Source organism: Ursus maritimus, unplaced genomic scaffold (genome assembly GCF_017311325.1).
Source record: "Ursus maritimus isolate PB19 unplaced genomic scaffold, ASM1731132v1 scaffold_17, whole genome shotgun sequence".
Taxonomy (NCBI): domain Eukaryota; kingdom Metazoa; phylum Chordata; class Mammalia; order Carnivora; family Ursidae; genus Ursus; species Ursus maritimus.
This window is the reverse complement of record NW_024424119.1, coordinates 33,561,722-33,579,931: the sequence shown is the minus strand read 5'-3', so window position 1 is coordinate 33,579,931 and position 18,210 is coordinate 33,561,722. Positions and strand designations below refer to the sequence as shown.

General features: G+C 46.9%; 1 protein-coding gene across 1 annotated transcript in view; it reads left to right on the top strand.

The window, feature by feature from the left end:
• Nucleotides 1–18,210, top strand: part of ABCA1 (ATP binding cassette subfamily A member 1) — a 125,736-nt gene that overhangs the window by 71,743 nt on the left and 35,783 nt on the right. Inside the window, exons 10-22 of the mRNA XM_040631674.1 lie at nucleotides 806–945; nucleotides 1,277–1,393; nucleotides 5,746–5,943; nucleotides 6,692–6,897; nucleotides 7,829–8,005; nucleotides 9,669–9,891; nucleotides 11,586–11,807; nucleotides 12,235–12,439; nucleotides 13,473–13,586; nucleotides 15,376–15,547; nucleotides 16,591–16,722; nucleotides 17,636–17,778; nucleotides 18,012–18,149. Coding sequence (XP_040487608.1) covers nucleotides 806–945; nucleotides 1,277–1,393; nucleotides 5,746–5,943; nucleotides 6,692–6,897; nucleotides 7,829–8,005; nucleotides 9,669–9,891; nucleotides 11,586–11,807; nucleotides 12,235–12,439; nucleotides 13,473–13,586; nucleotides 15,376–15,547; nucleotides 16,591–16,722; nucleotides 17,636–17,778; nucleotides 18,012–18,149 — 2,187 coding nt within the window. The remainder of the gene's footprint in view (nucleotides 1–805; nucleotides 946–1,276; nucleotides 1,394–5,745; nucleotides 5,944–6,691; nucleotides 6,898–7,828; nucleotides 8,006–9,668; nucleotides 9,892–11,585; nucleotides 11,808–12,234; nucleotides 12,440–13,472; nucleotides 13,587–15,375; nucleotides 15,548–16,590; nucleotides 16,723–17,635; nucleotides 17,779–18,011; nucleotides 18,150–18,210) is intronic.

Genomic DNA, 18,210 nt, shown 5'->3' with positions numbered 1-18,210 from the left:
AAAAGAACCCAAAATGAAAAATTTAAAAACAATTTCAGGAATCCTTCTGGATAACCAAACCTCATTGTCTATTATAATTTTGGATTTTTCCATTAGGAATTTTTATTATATATATTAGATATACTTGTGATGAGACCTGTTAGAGGGAAATGTTTTATTTTTGCTTGAAAACTAAGTTGAAATTCAGCTTTCTGTTCTCAATGAAAACAAGGTGACAAGCTGACATGAGACTCTGAATCTAGAGTTATGCAGGTATGTGCATAGTAAAAACATTTTTCTAGGGGCGCCTGGGTAGTGCAGTCGTTAAGCGTCTGCCTTTGGCTCAGGGTGTGATCCTGGTGTTCCGGGATAGAGTCCCACATCGGGCTCCTGCGCTGGGAGCCTGCTTCCTCCTCTCCCACTCCCCTGCTGTGTTCCCTCTCTCGCTGGCTGTCTCTCTGTCACATAAATAAATAAAATCTTAAAAAAAATAAACATTTTTCTAGATCCTCTCTGTTGTGAGTTATCCATCATCAGTGTTATAATAAGCTCTGATGAATTTTTCTCAAGCATTGTTGTAGGGGCTCTACAGATAACATTTGTTAACCCTCACCACATCTCTGCCAAGTACCTAGTAACTTTATTTTTACAGAGGTGCAAACTGAGGCTCAGACAAGTGAAGGTACAAGTGAAGGTATTTGTTACGTGGCGATTAAGTGGTAGAGCTGGGATTTGAACTCAGGACTGTTTGGCTAGCTCCGAAGCCCCTCTTTGTTCCCACACGTGTATGACCTTGCATATGAATATCTGCCTTTTGTCTTCATAGCTCCTTATTGCAATGATTTGATGAAGAATTTGGAGTCCAGTCCTCTTTCCCGCATCATATGGAAAGCTCTCAAGCCTTTGCTTGTTGGGAAGATCCTGTATACTCCTGACACTCCAGCCACCAGGCAGGTGATGGCTGAGGTAAGCTGCCCAGGCCCAGAAATCCCTCTCCAGAATCCTCTTAGAGTTATGGGCAAAAAAGTGAAGGTGGCTTCAAATGGATTATATCGACTATGCTCATGGCTCTTTGGGGTTTCCAACGTGGGAGAACTGCAAGTGTGCCCCAGGCCAGAGCTGACTGTGGAGGGCCAGCTCTCCAGCCCTGGATATTTGAATCATAGCTTCAGGCAGGCACTTGTTAGAGATGGGAAAGACTGGAAACAGTGATGGCGCATCTCGTCAGGGGGCAGCTGAATGTCTCATGGCTCTCCTCCTTTTTTCCTGCTGCCCCCGGGTCCCCCACTGACTCCAGGTGAATAAGACCTTTCAGGAACTGGCTGTGTTTCATGATGTGCAAGGTATGTGGGAAGAGCTCAGCCCCAAGATCTGGACCTTCATGGAGAGTAACCCGGAAATGGACCTTGTTCGGGTGAGTGTCCCTTGGATTGCTGTGTGCCTGCCTGATGCTAGAGAGGGGAGTTTCTGGTCACTTTCCCACAGGTGACTGGGACGGGAATTCTTACATTTAACCAGGATCGATGTATTAAGCATAGCTCCAGCTGCCAGTGATGGTGCACAGATAACGCTCTCATGCACGCCGGCATCCATGTGCCTGTGGTCAAAAATCCGTGTTCCAGGAAACTTAGTGAGAGTTGGTATTGGTGATTGTAGACCCCTGCCTATTGTCATTTCTGGTCCTAAAGCCAACCACGGCGTCTTAGTTAGCCTTCCTGTATCTTGGTAGGTCTCGACACAGATGTGGGGGCAAAAGCCTGGTTCCTTGCTCCCAAGGCACTGTGTGAGTGCCAAGCCACCGTTAAGGTGTGGAGAGGAATTGCCCTGAGTGCTTCTGAGCCACTTAAAAGGGAGAGGTGCTCTAGAGACAATTGGATTCAAAAGCGGAGGAGTCTGAGCAAGAACAGAATGTTTCCTTTGTAGGAGCCTGAGTGCCATTTAATCACATCATCCCTGCCTTGGGCTGAGTCAGAGAGTCATTAGACTATTTCCTTTCTCCTGTTTCTGCTGCCATTAAGAAGCAGGAATGGATTTTACCAGGTTTCTTGTCTTGACACTCATTGATCGTAGGGGGCAGCTGGGTTTTAGAGGCGGTTCCTACCTGGAAGGTTCTCTCCCAGGCCTTGGATTTCCCCCTGATGCCCTGGGGGTGGGTGGGTGGTGTGATACCCAGGGAGCCTTCCAGTGATGGGAAAGCTGGAGTCATCTTTGTTGCTCGAGTCCTGTTACATATGCAGAATTCTTAAATTGGGTGGGGCCTTTAAAAACTAAGGGACTTGAGTGAGAGAAACATGAACAATAATTTGCATGAATATATGGAATAATTCCTGGCTAGTAATAACAACTCATGCCCTTCAAGTATGGGTCTCTGTTGGGCTCCAGTCTCTCCTCTAGAAGGGATTCCTATGATCCAGCACGCACAGTGCCATAGACCCAGGTGTGGTCTTGGGCCTCTTCTTCCTGGTCCTGTCCTTGGAATCTGATTTTTTACTTATTGGATGTCTCTCCTTCTGTGTCTCAGAAGATTATGAGGGGTCCTTTGAAGGGACTTGATGAGTTTTGGTCCATAGGCAGATAGATGCTGCCCCTACTCTACTGATCGATTGATTAAAAAAAAATCAAGATTTTTATTTATTTTTTAAGTAATCGCTATACCCAGTATGGGGCTTGAACTCATAACCCCAAGGTCAAGTTGCATGCTCCACCAACTGAGTCAGCCAGGTGTCCCTTCTTTTAAAAATTTTAATTGAAGTACAGTTGATATATAATATTAGATGCTTCCCCTACTCTTAAGTGGAGAGTTTGGCTTGGGTGCTCCAGCAGCTCCTAGCTCCAGGTGCTTAGAGGTCAAAGCCCTTGTAAACATGGCCATGGTGTTCATTAGTAATTCTGCTGGGAGAACCCAGGATGTGCAATAAGAAATGTAGGAACTATGGCTGGGGAGGAAGGCATGGCATGTGGTTTGGAGAGCCTTGTGTGTAAAGCCAAGAACTTTTACTTTAAGCTCTGGGGGACCATGAACAAGTTTTAAGCAAGGAGAGGTGCAGATACATCAGTCTGATATGTCAGGTGGATTGAAGTATGGAAAGATGGAAGGCAGAGACCAGAGTGGAGACTAGCCAAGTGGGTGGCCAAGGCTTCTGCAGGAGGTGAAGCCTGGTGGCTGCTTGATTGTGGAGGGGGAAAGATTTCTAGCAGGAGGATGGTGGGGATGTCCAATATGCCAATGGGTACTAAGGCCCAGGGTGCAGGGAGGTGGTTCAACTGGAAACACTGACTCGGGACGCCTCAGTCTGTGGGTGGAAGTTGAGGGGCCTCCTCCACTGCTTTCAGTTCTCTCTGAAGGAGTGTTTCTCTAACTCCCCAAGCTTGGGCTGCTCAGTCCTCTGTACCCCCTACAGTCTCGTATCTGGTATGTGAGGTGATGCCTGAGGCTTCTGCTTCTTTTGGGGTAGCTCTTGTTTTCCTTTCTTTTTTCAGCTTTATTAAAGTGTAATTGACAAAAAAAATTGTATATACTTAAGCTGTACAACATGTTTTGACATAGTATATGTTGTGAAATGATCATCACAATCAAGCTAATTAACATATCCATCACCTCACAAAGTAGCCTCTTAGCAAATTTCAAGTGTACAGTATCTTTTTTTTTAAAGATTTATTTATTAGAGAGAGAGCATGTGTGCGTGTGAGCAGGGAGAGGGGCAGAGGGGAAGGGAGAGGGAGAGGGACAAGCAGACTCCACACTGAGTCTGACAGCAGGCTCAGTCCCAGGACTTGGAGACCATGACCCCAGCCAAATACCAGAGTTGGATGCTCAACCAACTGAACCACCCAGGCGCGCCAACAGTACAGTGTTATTAACTACGGTCATTCTTCCGTGCATTAGGTCTCCAGAACTTACTCATATTGCGTAACTGAAACTTTGTACGCGTTGGCCTACCCATTTCCCTCACTCCCAGCCCCTGGCAGCCACCATTCTACTCCGTGGTAGCTCTTCTCGTTCTGCTTTTTCCAGCTGTGTCTACGTGTACTGCATCACCACCACCCTCCCACCCAGATCGGGAGGCACTTCTCTGTTGAGTCATGAAACCCACTGACATTAACTGTTTTCTTTTCTGAGCTGTTCTTTGCCTCCTTCTTCTGAAGACCTTGCTTTCTCCCTGGCTACCACTCCTGAGGGTGATCTTAGGTCTCTTGATCCCCTCAAGTACCCTAAAATGGCCGCGTAATCAGCAGTCTCAATGGGCACATCTTTCTGGTCCTGCTGCCTTCCTTAACCATGTTGCTTGAAGCCACACTGGGCAGGGCAGGGCAGGCCTCACCCCAAATGCCATGTGTCTTCAGTCAGCTCTTACTTGTTCGAGTCTCCAAAGAAAGCCATTTCAGAATGGCTAAACCATGCCCCTGTGAACTTCTGTGAGGTAAAAATTTGTATCTGTTAACAAAAATACTTAACGTGTCTTACTGATGATAGTATAAATTGTTACTCCCTATAGGAAAGCAGTTTGGAATGAAAATTGCAAAAGCCATAAAAAAAGTGCTATCCTGTGTATCTCCATTCTATACACCCTCAGGGATGTACCCTACAGAAATAATTTTAAAGAGAGAAGTCACTGTATGAGAGGAAATGTTATTGCTATAATAATTGTGAGAAATTAGAAATAGGCTAAATTCTTAGCAGTATGGGAATAGTTAATGAAATTATAGTATATATACTCTATAAACCCATTATACTCCCATTAAAATAATACATATGAAGCCACATGGGGGAAAAACTTAAATTGTTAGTGGAAATAAGACTGATTTAAAAGGTAGCAGTGTTTGGCTCCTTAGAGATTCCATTTCAGTAGAGCCAGAATTTCATCTCCCCTCTTAAAGCTGTGACAGGAGTTACACTGGCTTCTCCTTTTCCATGAGCTGAGTTGGAAGCTAACCCACGTTTCTGGCAGCACCAGTGCAGGCTTCTGCCCCAGCCCTCTGCATCTGCTGGTTGAACAGCAGATTAGTTTGTCCTTCTCTTCCATGTTGACTCACGTGGGAAACCAACCAGCCAGGGAACAAGACATGGAAGGCAGGCCTCTTCTGCATCACAACCATGCATCCAGCAGTTTTACTTGGTTTCATCACAGCAGTATTTTCCTAAACTAAACAGCACAAGTGGGTTTGTCTTAATTCGGTCTAGAGATAAGGTGTTTATGAGGAGTTATCAGCTTGAGTCTCAAAAGAGGAAGACGATATAATGCTGGGGAAAGGTACCGTAGAATCAGAGTCCATGTTTCATACCCTGGCTTTGCTGCTTGTTAGCTGTGTGACCTTATGTTAGGGACTTGACCTTTCTGAACCTGTTTTCTCATCTGTAAAATGGGAACTTTTAGATATATCTTCCTCATGGAGTTGAGTGAGGTAGAATATATAAATGATCTAATATAAAAATTGTGCGGAGTAAGTATGATCATTGTTGTTACTGCAGTTGATACTATTAAGCTAGGCTGGAAATTGGACTCTGGATTCAGACTAGTCTGAGTTTGAGTTTCAGCTCCATGTCTGTTAGCATTATGACTCACCTTGGTTAAAATCATACTTCTTTTTCCGACCTCAGTATTCTCACCTGTAAAGTGGGAACACTGTTATCTACCTCACAGTTTTCTGTGAAGATAAAAAAAAGAGACAGCATACGTAAAAAGGTTAGGTTTTGTAAATCATTCAAGACTTAGTATCTAGACTTAGTTGGTATTTATTGATTGTACTTTCTCATTGGAACGGCAGACAATGTTGGACAGCAGAAGCAATGACCACTTTTGGGAACAGCAATTGGATGGCTTAGACTGGACTGCTAAAGATATCCTGGCATTTCTGGCCAAGCACCCTGAGGATGTCCAGTCTGCTAATGGCTCTGTGTACACCTGGAGAGAGGCCTTCAATGAGACTGACCAGGCAATCCAGACCATCTCTCGCTTCATGGAGGTGAGGAACTGTTGTTCCATGGATCATTTAGAAAAGTGTTTGGCTTCTTTCTGTCAGGTGGTGCAGTAAGGTTTGGATTGGAGGAAGTTTAGAAATAATGTATAGTCTTATTTCCAATAGTATCCTTAGCCTAATATGGGGCTTGGTGTACAGAAGGCCTTCCTAAATGTTAGTTGAATGACTAAATGAATGAGTAAACAGACCTAACTCTAGCTTTATTCTCTCTGACTCAGAGGTGTTTCTGTCCATTGTCTTCTAGGTTTTCCCAAGGTTTCATAGCTCAGTACCTAATGGCAAGAAAGCATGCCCTTAAAAAGGCGTTATTTATGAAGTTTATCTAAGAATGAATAGGATACATTATATTTTAAAAATCTAGTTTTAAAAATGATGTGACTTAATAAGGACAAATAAGGGGTTCTTTTTGGTCTGCTTGTTTGGTTGGTTAATGATTCAAAATTGCCAGAAAACAGAGGAAAAGGAAGTATGATCATTGTTTCGACCTCTTCCCCTCCACAAAAATCCATATAAGTAACATATCTCTAAATACTTCTAGCATTTCTCTTAATTGCAGTTAAAAAACAAAAGGATCCATTCTCAATCAAATATTGGAAAATGACTTTGGAGAGGATGAGAGGGTGAGGATAAAAATGCCACGCAGTTAGCACGTCCCTCTTAGGACAGAGCCTGCCTTGGGCACTGAGCATTTTCCTGGCCTCCAGAGTTCTCATGAAGGCTGTTCTTCTGTCAGTGTGTCAACTTGAACAAACTCGAACCGGTAGCAACAGAAGTCCGGCTCATCAACAAGTCCATGGAGTTGCTGGACGAGCGGAAGTTCTGGGCTGGTGTCGTGTTCACTGGAATCACTCCCGGCAGTGTTGAGCTACCCCGTCATGTCAAGTACAAGATCCGAATGGACATTGACAATGTGGAGAGGACAAATAAGATCAAGGATGGGTGAGTTCAGTCCCCCCCCAGCAGCCAGTTTGGGGGAAGACAAGAACAGCTAAAATGACTAGAGGCACTTGGTTTTAAGTAATAATTTGGTAGAAATTTCACCCAAAAATAACTCCCAATTGGTGGCATGATTTTGGTGAAAGTGGCACATTCATTGCTAGAGACAGTTTTTTCAAAGGTCATAAAAAATACCATCTTTTGATTCAGTGTTTCTGGTTGAGAGCATTAATCCCATGGCATTAAATTAACAGGAAGAAAAGAAGAAATAAAGGCTTCAGGTTCCCTGTGCTAGCATTATCCATTTTTACGAAAAGGGACAAAAACAACCAGTATAAAAGGGAATGATTAAGCAAATTTTGGTATGTCCACTTGAAGTAACGTTAGGTAGCCGGGGAAGGGGCGAAGCCAAACCAACATTCTGCTCGTTTGTATGCTCATTCTGCTTATATCTGTTTAAAAATGTGTCATTTCACTCATATGTGGAATATGAGAAACAGTGCAGAGGATCATTAGGGAAGAAGGGAAAACCGAATGGGAAGTCATCAGAGAGGGAGACAAACCATGAGAGACTCTTGACTCTAGGAAACAAACCGAGGGTTGCTGGAGGGGAGGTGGGTGGGGGGATGGGAAAACTGGGTGATGGGCATTAGGAGGGCACTGATGTCATGAGCACTGGGGGTTATATGCAACTGATGAGTCACTGAACTCTACATCTGGAACCAATGATGTACTATATGTTGGCTAATTGAATTTAACTAAAAAATAAAATATAATAAAAATAAAAATATGTGCACACCTGAGACCATAAAATAAGATATAAATATATAAGATGAAAATAGGGGCTCTGTCATGGTAGGACTGTGGGTGATTGGCTTTTTTTTTTTGATGTATGGTTCTAAGGAATATTTGTTGACCTGTATTTCGGTTTTAGGTACTGGGACCCGGGTCCTCGGGCTGACCCCTTTGAGGATATGCGGTACGTCTGGGGGGGCTTTGCCTACTTGCAAGACGTGGTGGAGCAGGCGATCATCAGGGTGCTGACGGGCACGGAGAAGAAAACTGGTGTCTATGTGCAGCAGATGCCTTACCCCTGTTACGTCGACGACATGTAAGTTACCACTGAGCTGCCATTTCATGGATGAGAGCACCTACACGTACATACACACGCGTGTGCATATGTCCAAAAGAGGAGCTGGGATGCTTTGATTTTGTGTATTTTAAAGGTGTGTTGATACAAAAAAATCTTTTTTGAAATTCAGTGAAGATTTTAGGAGATAAGCCAGGTGTAGGTTGTTGACGGTTCCAGCCACATCACTGACACACGTGCACATCCTGGAATCCTCCCTCCTTTTTCATCTGTAGTTACTAGCGCTTCTGTTTTTTACATACCCTACCCTTTTGGTCAAAGTTTGCTCAGTCTGCAGTTTCAAATGTGTCGTGACAAACACAGGCAAGCACATACACACATACGTACATCCCCCCAGCACAGAAACAGTGATCTAGGCCCATAAGAGCTGCCTGCAGGTGGTCTGTTTGCCCACTTACTCTTTCTAAGGGGTAAATCGCATTTTGAAACAATCCAAATAAAATTGAACAAGGCCTTTTTATCTTAAACTTTAGATAATCTTTCAGCGCTTAGTCACTAAGCTGTCAAGATCTCATGGGAACTGTGCCTTTGGTTCTAATGATTTTTTTCTTGAGAGAGAGAGAGAATGACAGAGAGCAGGGGAGGGTGGGGGAGGGGCAGAGGGAGAGAGAGAATCTTAAGCAGGCTCCATGCAGGTGTGGGGCTCAATCTCATGACCCTGTGATCGTGACCTGAGCCAATACCAAGAGTCAGATGCTGAACCGACGGAGCCACCCGGGCGCTCCTCTGATGATTTTTTGTGAGAGAGCATGGGCAGAGGTGGAGTTATTGCAGGCATCTGAGATATGTAACGTCTCTTCTGAATTCTGGAAATTCTCTCATTCTCCGTTGTGGCGCGTGTGTGTGTAGAGATAAGAGTGTAGAAGGAGCAGGGTTCCTCTTCTTATTTTTGTTCTCTGCTTTGCACTGGGCAACTGTTTCCTTGCGTGGCTCACTCTAGCTTTTCCAAGTCACCCCAAATTATCTTGTTTTTCACCTTCAGAAAGATTAGCCAGAGTTTTCCAAAGACCCCCCTCAGCCAAGATTTACTCAAGAAAGGGTGTCTTAAGATTAGGACAGGAGGGGAGCTTAGCGGCATTAAGGGCCTTTGCCTGTTGTTACTTAGCTGGTAAGTGCCTCAGTCGTAAAGCTGGGACTTGGGCCTGGAGTTCCAGGGTCCAAATTCTGTGTCCCTTTTACTTCACAGCACTGCCTTTCCTGTTCCAGTTTGGAATCTGAAATATGACTGACAAGAGCTGCCTGGAGTCTATTTCTGTATTGTCTGTGATAAAAGTTGTGCGAGGCAATAGGAACATGACCTTGGAGATGTTGTACTCTTGTGAGAGAAGGAGTTGGTTTTTTGGTTTTTGTTTTAGTACTTTACCCCACGCCTCACAGTTATCTAGTGACTAAAGCAGGCCGCAAAGAAATGCTACTTGGCGGCACTTCATTGGTCTCACTGTTAACACTACATTGCGCTCCTCATGAAGCATGTGATAACCTGTACATTTTGGAGTCCAGTGAGCCTCCCTCCCGTTCCCTCAATCTCGGAGCTTCCTCTTGCACGCAGGCTCCTGGGGGCACCGGCCTCCGAGCCTGATTCTCACTCCCCATAATTCTCCCCACCCTTCTGTGGGGCCTCCAGCTTCCTGCGGGTGATGAGCCGGTCGATGCCCCTGTTCATGACGCTGGCCTGGATCTACTCCGTGGCTGTGATCATCAAGGGCATCGTGTATGAGAAGGAGGCGCGGCTGAAGGAGACCATGCGCATCATGGGCCTGGACAACGGCATCCTCTGGTTCAGCTGGTTCATCAGTAGCCTCATTCCTCTGCTCGTGAGCGCCAGCCTGCTGGTGGTCATCCTGAAAGTAAGGCTGCCACACTGGCTCCCTGCTGCCAAGGAACTCCGAAACAGCCCAACACAGGCTGTGAGGAGAAAAGCAAAGATTATGTGGGAGGGAAGGGGTCAGACATGTCATCTCCTGCAATTTCCTCGTTCTGTATTTGGGGAGAGGTAGAGTGACTTGCCCGGGGTCAACCCAGTTGGCTAGCAGCTGAGCAGGGCTAGAACCCAGGGCTCCTGCTCGCCTACACATACCTACACCATGACGTGTGCTGGGCAGTGGTTCGTGGCAGCATCTGAGAGCTGTTCATTTCCTTAGATGTATTGGGTGGTGATTCTGCCAGAATTTCTAGAAACCATAATCAGAGGGATACATATTGTTGCAGGTTAGGTTTTTCTGGAAGCAGAGGCTGAGAGGGTTTGGCACAGGGGTACTTACTAGGGATCAACATCTATGGAAGGGATGGGGAATGTGCAGGATTGAGCAGGGGAATGAGTTGTGAAATGCAGTGCAGGGCCAACTCCACGGGCATTCGGGAGCATATACGGCTTGCCGAAATCGTCCCTCACTGAGCTGAGCTATCCAGGCCCAAGGCCTCCCTCCGTGACACCCCAGACCCCGGGCTCCTCAATCAATCACTAGGGTTATGAGCCCCAGGGCCAGGCAGCTTTCTGTGGCTGTGGCAGACCCAGAGGAGTTGACAGCTAGAGGCTGTCTGCTGTTGCAACCAGGCAACACGTTCCCCCTTCAAGGGGACCCTGGGCAGTGCTGTTCTGTGCCACCCCATATATTAATAGGTTTATATGCTAATCTTCTTTCCTTACAATGATTTGTTTTAAGGATGCTTCACGTAAAAAATGTTTTCAGAGAGAGGGGGGTATAAAGGGTGAGGAACTAATATTTAGGTTAATACTAGCTACTGTTAATACAAATGAGCACTTACCGATTGCCAAGCACTGTTTAAAGCACATTCACCTGTGCTTTCTGATTATATCCTCACTAACCCATTCAACATATGAGGAAGTGAGACCAAGGAAGGTTAAGGGCTTCACCAAGGCCACCCAGCAATATGACAGAGCAGTTCTTGCTGAAACCAACCCCTGCTCATGTTCTGATATCTGACTGCAAGGGCAGAGCTCCGTGGTGGGGATGGTGGTCCTGTGGCTGGTGGGCGAGAGCTGCTCTGGGACCATGTGCTGGCTGGTCCTGATCAGACACACCCAGATGAAGTGGCCTGAGATAGACCTGACAGGTCCATAAGCGTTTGGATGATTGTGGGACTGCAGAATCCATGGCAGGTCACAAGGGGGAGAATAAGATTCCCTGGCCGTTTTCCATGGCTTTTGGAGGGAGAAGTCCTATAGAATGCTGGCTTCCACAACTCTTTCCTGGTGCTGAGAGCCCTAGTCCTTACAAAAGGAGACACCAGGTAACAGTAATTCTTGGAGAGCCAAAGAGCAAAATTGTCCATTGAGTTGAGTCTTGATGAATCTCAGCCCTAGACTCTTCCCTTCCTGCCTCTGCTCTTACTTTGCTTTGTGGTCTTGGGCTAGTCATTATCCTTACTTAGGCCTCAGTTTCCTGATCAGAGCAGTGAGCAGCACTGCTCTTCCCTATTGTCTCTCAGATGAGGATGAATGAGTCCTTCTTTCCATAGATCATGCGAGGACGTGCTTGCTTGTTGAGGCAGCACATTTAACAGTTCTCTTCCTTCCCAGTTAGGAAACCTGCTGCCGTACAGCGACCCCAGCGTAGTGTTTGTCTTTCTGTCCGTGTTCGGCGTGGTGACCATCCTGCAGTGCTTCCTGATCAGCACCCTCTTCTCCAGAGCCAACCTGGCGGCAGCCTGTGGGGGCATCATCTACTTCATTCTGTACCTGCCCTATGTGCTGTGCGTGGCGTGGCAAGACTACGTGGGCTTCTCTCTCAAGATCTTCGTGGTGAGGAATCACCCCTGGGTAGTAGCTGCGCGTACAGCCACCCCTGGCGCTTCACCTCCCCGTTGCGGTCCAAGCTGAGAACGGCAGATGAGAGAGAGAGTGTGTGTGTGTGTGTCTGTCTGTGTGTGTGGGGTACAGGATTGCTGAGCCTTTGGGGCATCTTTGGAAGCATAAAATTCTAAAAGTTTTACGCTTTGTCATGCATGCATTTCTGAAATATGTGTGCATAATGAGGGGTTATAAATAGAATCCTTTTATATGCTGCTAGTGAGCCCACGCCCCTCAAGGGATCTGTAGGTGAATACTTCCATATCTTGTAATTGATCCATTTTGCAAATTCACATTTCTCTAGGTGGAATTTATATTAAAAGTGCTAGGAAATGAAAGACAAGGAGATGGATAAGTGACTTTTGCCTCTTTCTCACAGAGCCTGCTGTCTCCTGTGGCTTTCGGGTTTGGCTGTGAGTACTTTGCCCTTTTCGAGGAGCAGGGCATTGGAGTGCAGTGGGACAACCTGTTTGAGAGCCCCATGGAGGAGGATGGCTTCAGCCTCACCACTTCAGTCTCCATGATGTTGTTCGACACCTTTCTCTATGGAGTGATGACGTGGTACATCGAGGCTGTCTTTCCAGGTACACGGAACTTCCACACAGCTTCAGTCATCGGCTAGGGAAATGTAATCTCTAGCAGCTGAGCTCTTCCCTGTCTGTGGTGACATTTCTGCAGGGCCTGGCGCTCCCTGGAAAGTGGCCAGGGCTTTAGACCCATGGCAAGCAAACAATCTGAGGAGAAGCAGCTGATGCTAGAAAGTGCTCCTGCTCTAGCTTGCATTTCCTGAGCCCTGTGTGCCGGTGCTGTGCCAAGTATTGTGTGGGCCTGGGGGCTTGCTGTTAGACCCACTTTTTTGCAAATGGGAGAACTAGGACTCAAAGAAGTAACTTGCCTGTGGGACACACAGCTGGGCAGTGTTGGTGCTTGGAGGTGAACCCAGTTGGGTCACACTGGGTCAGCTAGTCCAGGGGGTTCCTCCTGCCAGCGCTGGCCCAATTCTCTAATTCTGTGTCCCCAGAATTAGCCACCAGCAGAGGCTCTGTTTCCTGAGTACAGTTTGTGAAAAGTAAGATATGTTGACTCTAAGCCCTTACCTATGATTTAATCAAATTAACATTCATAAAAATTCATTTTAGTACTTCCCTTAATAAATCTCCTTGACCAAGACCTGCCATGGATACATTTTTATATAGATCAAATTCTAAGAGAGTGAGGTTTAACTTTTTCTGCTTCCCCTGGTTTTCCTCTAAGGGAGTATAAGCGGAGTGTTCATTACCTCTACTTGAGCTTCCTGCATTGAATATCTGAATAATCTGAACCCTACAGTTCTGGGTTCAGATTCTGAGTCCTTCATTTACTGGCTGAGTGACCTGAGTAGGCTACTTATACCTCAGTTTCCTCATCTGTAAAATGGGGCTGATAACCTGCCTCGTGGGGTTGTTTGAATACATAGTAGGTCTCAGCAGATGTGAGCTCCCACTACCCCCACCTCCATTCCAGGGTGCCAGCTCCAGAGGCGTTGTCAAGGAGGGAGTAGTTCCAGCTGAAATACCTCAGGAACGCTAGGATGTTGCTGTGCTTGGCTTCCATCTTGGTTTTTATCTTTGCTTGCAGGCCAGTATGGAATCCCCAGGCCCTGGTATTTTCCTTGCACCAAATCCTACTGGTTTGGTGAGGAAACTGATGAGAAGAGCCACCCTGGTTCCAGCCAGAAGGGAGTATCAGAAAGTAAGTGCTGCCGACCTGCCGTCCCTTTAGCCTAAGTGCTTTTACCCCCACTGCCCTTTAGAGAGTCTGAAACCACTCTAGGAGCAAAGAAATCACACCCAATGCATCTTTCCAAATTCTCCCATGCCATTTGTGTCCAGTGCTGTTGTCAACTTATTGGGGAGTCACTCTCCGGGTCCCTGAGGGCCATTGCCTTTGTTTTCTTGGCTTCTAGGAAAGAGGCCCTTCATATCTATACATTCACACACACCCCAACACACACTCTTATGATAAATTAACAGCTATAAAGAGGAGGTAAGGACAACTGTAATTGTAGAACCATAACCTCGCTGCCTGCTTCATCATAGTGATAGAAATATGAGCCTGTGTAGGCTGACACCAAGTGGCTGTCAGAGCTCAGCCTGTGCTTCTTGATGTTCTCACCCTTCATTACCCAGAGCCCTAATCCTCCTGGCTCCTGACTTGGGTGGAGGTGTCCACAGTTTAGCAAACTGTCTTTCTGGCTGTTTGCTTTGGTTCTTGGAGAGAAACTATCTTTGTGTTCAGTGTGGCTTCCTAAGTACTTAATGAGTCCTTTTTCTGCTGATCTCTTCTGTGCCTTCCCCTAGTTGCCAGTGGGAAAGTCTGCTGTTCCTTAGCAGGCATACTAGACAACTTAGAGCCAGCCCTTGGCCATTGTCCCCAGCCTCTTCCCTTGCTCGTCCTACTCTTCTTGCCCAGTCTCCTCTTTACACCAAGCTTCTGTATCAGTCTCCTAGAACACGTCCTGTTCTTCCACACTGCCATGCCTTTGTACGTACTCTGTCCTCACAGGAGAACCCTTTCTCTGACTTGCCTGCCATCCTCCTCCTTCCTCAAGATCTAGTTCTGTACCCCATCCCTGAATAGTCCTTCTAGATTCCCAAGTAGTCAGTCCCTCCTCTAAGATTGCATGGCATTGAAATAAAAGGCCTTTCTATTTAAAATAATTATAAACTCATGTAAGTTGCAAAAAATAGTATTGGGGTGTTTCCCTTGTGCATTTCATTTCCGTTTCCCCCAATGGTAACACCTTGCATAACTACAGCACAATATCAAAACCATAACATTGACACTAGTACAACGTATAGACCTTCTTCAGATTGTAGAGTTTTACATGTACTCATTCACCAGTGTGTATTTAGTTCTGTGCACTTTGTCCCATGGAGATTCGTGTAATCACCAGCTAAGTCAAGATGCAGAACTGTTCCATCCACACAGACTCCCTCATTCTGCCCCCTGAAAGCCACAGCCACCCCCCTTCCTCCCCAATCCCTGACACCTGTCAGCCACCACTCTGTTCTCCGCATGGTATTTCCAGAATGTGATACAAATGGAACCATGTAGTATGGGACATTTTGAAGTTGGCTTTTTGTCGCTCAGCATCATTCCCTTGAGATCCACCCAAGCTGTGATGTGTAACAACAGTTCAGTCCTTTTCATTGCTGAGTTGTGTTCCACGGTCTGGGTATTCCACAGCTCTACGGCAATTTTACATGTGTTTTTTAAACTACTTTTAGCCTCCTGTATTTTAATTGCTTGTGAAGTCTTTTTCTCCCAATAGACTGTGAATGTTCCTTTATCAGTGAATTCCCATCACCAACACTCCTGCACAAATAGGCCCTAAATAAATGTTTGCCTGAGAAACCAGAAGTATCCGTGGAGAGAGGACAGTCGTGGAAGTACGACCCCAGCCCCCGTGTCTTTGTGCCCCACTCGTTGGTATTTGCCGTGGGTTCATTCCCATCCTCTGTCTTCTGTCTTCTGACAGTCTGCATGGAGGAGGAACCCACACACCTGAAGCTGGGCGTGTCCATTCAGAACCTGATGAAGGTTTACCGGGATGGCATGAAGGTGGCTGTTGATGGCCTGGCCTTGAATTTCTATGAGGGCCAGATCACCTCCTTCTTGGGCCACAATGGAGCTGGAAAGACCACCACCATGTAAGAAGAGGGTGTGGCTGTCAGAATCAGCTTCAGGAATGTTCTGTAGTGCAGTTAGAAAGCAGGACTCAAGGACATTGCATTGGTCACTGGGGCAAGGGCAGCGCCCGGGAGGAGTTGATGAATGTAAGATACTGTCTCATCACAAGAGTGCTTTCCCCACTGCCGGTTTTGGCTAGATATTTCCTCGGCCTGAAACAGCCTGGGAGACCTCTTGATGACCTTTCCCGTTTGGTTCTCAGAATTCTGCACTGTTCCTGGAACCTTAAGGCTGTGACAGCTCCGAGAAGGGGTTTCCTTTTGAGCTGGTTTGGTTAGAACTATGAGCAAGAATGTGGGAAGATCTGATATGTTGGAAGTAGTGATTTCTAGGATCTCTGTCGCTAAGGAGGTGTGAGAAACAGCTGGCCATGTGACTGCCCTTTCTGGGACCTACGGGGACCTATAAAAAGACCTTATAATGGGCAGCTTCACGAGGGAGCTCGGGCCATAAACAGCAGAGTTAGCCTCAGTGACTTTCAGTGTGGTCCCTCAGCTATTGCTAAGGGTATAACTTTCGGGATGATGACCTTTTCCTGTTTTTCTTTTTTTCTTTTCTTTTTTTTTTTTTTTTTTGTTAATGCAAAATCAATATATGAACATCGCAGATAATTTTTAAAAGGCACACAAAAATCCTACTGCCCAACACAAAAAAACATTTTAATCTCTGAATAACTTTTTGTGGTTTGTCCATTTTTCATGGACATGATTTTAGACTTACAAAATGTATGTTTCAAATTGTACTTTCCATTGCAAATTGGAATCCTTTAAAAATGCTTGTTCTGATAATGCCCTTTCCAACACATAGGCCCACTCCTGGTTATCCACTAAAGCAAAGACTTGTTTGCTTTGTAGGGGTCAGTTCGGGTCTGTCAGGAAGGAATGGGGTTGTGGGAGGGTTGATGCCTCTGCTCTAGGTGCCCGGGCTCTGCGGCCTGGCGTGGAGCGTTTCCAGGGGAATGGGGATAACACTGACTCTTGCACTCTTACATTTTTGTCCTCAGGTCAATCCTGACCGGGTTGTTCCCTCCCACCTCAGGCACTGCCTACATCCTGGGGAAAGACATTCGCTTTGAGATGAGCACCATCCGGCAGAACCTGGGGGTCTGCCCCCAGCATAACGTGCTGTTTGACATGTGAGTACCAGCGCGCTTGGAGAAGCAGACCATCTCTGGATGTGTGTGTCATGAGTCATGGGCAGAGGGGGACTTAAGCATTTTACCTTCTGTGGGGGCGGTTGGTCTCCCCTCCCTGCACAGTGAGTCCCTGTTGTCCTTCCATTTTGGGGAAAGTAGGCAGTGTCCCATCAGTCCAGCTGGTGGATGAGCGCTTGGGAAATGGTGCTCTCCGTTACCGACTCTTTAGAGAGCCAGTTAGCCCGTTCCCTCTCCCACGACACTCCTCCCTGATTCAGCTGTAGCTCCACTGCCCAGATCTGGCAATGCCTTGGGGCCCTTGTCATGATGGCCCAGCATTTCCTGCTCGAGACATTGCTTCCATTCAGGTTGGCCTATCAACAGTTCAGGCCCCCCAGGGAGCCCTCGTGGTGGAGCAGAGAAAGACCTGGGCTCTGTGACCTTGGGCAAGGATTTCTCCCCTTCTGTACCTCCATTTCCTCTTACCTAAAGCGAGCAGCTCAGGCTCATGTCCTCCACAGGGACCTCCCTTCTCGCACAGTCTGAGTTCCTGGAGGGGGCTGCTGCAGGTGAATGCCCAGCCAGCTTCTTGGTCGATGGGGCTGTGGGGTGGGCCCGTTGAAGACCGGAGGCTGAAAGTTGCAACTGCCTGATGTATGGTGGCCAGGCCCGCTGGGAACAGGCTGGAAGGGACTGGGCACATTTCAGCCTTGGCTTCTTCAGCAGCTCTGGTGGTTGCTTACGGTGCTTCTGTCTTGATTCTTCCTATTATTTTTCAGAAGTTGATAAAGTTAGAAAAGGTCAGGGAGGGAGGCAGTGGAAATGTGCCTATTTTCTTCTGTTGTGGATCAGGAAGCACTGTGTTCTGATGCAGCCCGTGTGGTGCAGAGCTGACCTGCCCTTCTGTCCCCAGGCTGACTGTGGAAGAACACATCTGGTTCTATGCACGTCTGAAGGGGCTCTCGGAGAAGCACGTGAAAGCAGAGATGGAGCAGATGGCCTTGGATGTGGGTTTGCCACCCAGCAAACTGAAAAGCAAAACAAGTCAGCTGTCAGGTGAGTGCCCCCTCCTCCTCCAGCACCACCCCCCCCCCACCAACACACACACACACACACACACACGGGTGAAGCAATAGCTGCCCCAGTGTCCCACTGTGGGGGTGGGTGGGTAGGTCAGAAGTGTGTCCCTGGCTTGTCCCCAGGTGGGTGCCTCCATTCGTCTCTCAACACCTCCGCCTTTGCTGTCTGGGGCTGGTCCTGAAATGTGTGTGTGTCTCTCTCTCTCATAGGTGGAATGAAGAGAAAGCTGTCTGTGGCTTTGGCCTTTGTTGGGGGATCCAAGGTTGTCATTCTGGACGAGCCTACTGCCGGTGTGGACCCTTACTCCCGCAGGGGAATATGGGAGCTCCTGNTGAAATATCGACAAGGTAGCTGATGTGCATTTATTCTGAGGGAGGCAGGAATGGAGAGGCTCTTGAGAAGTACGGC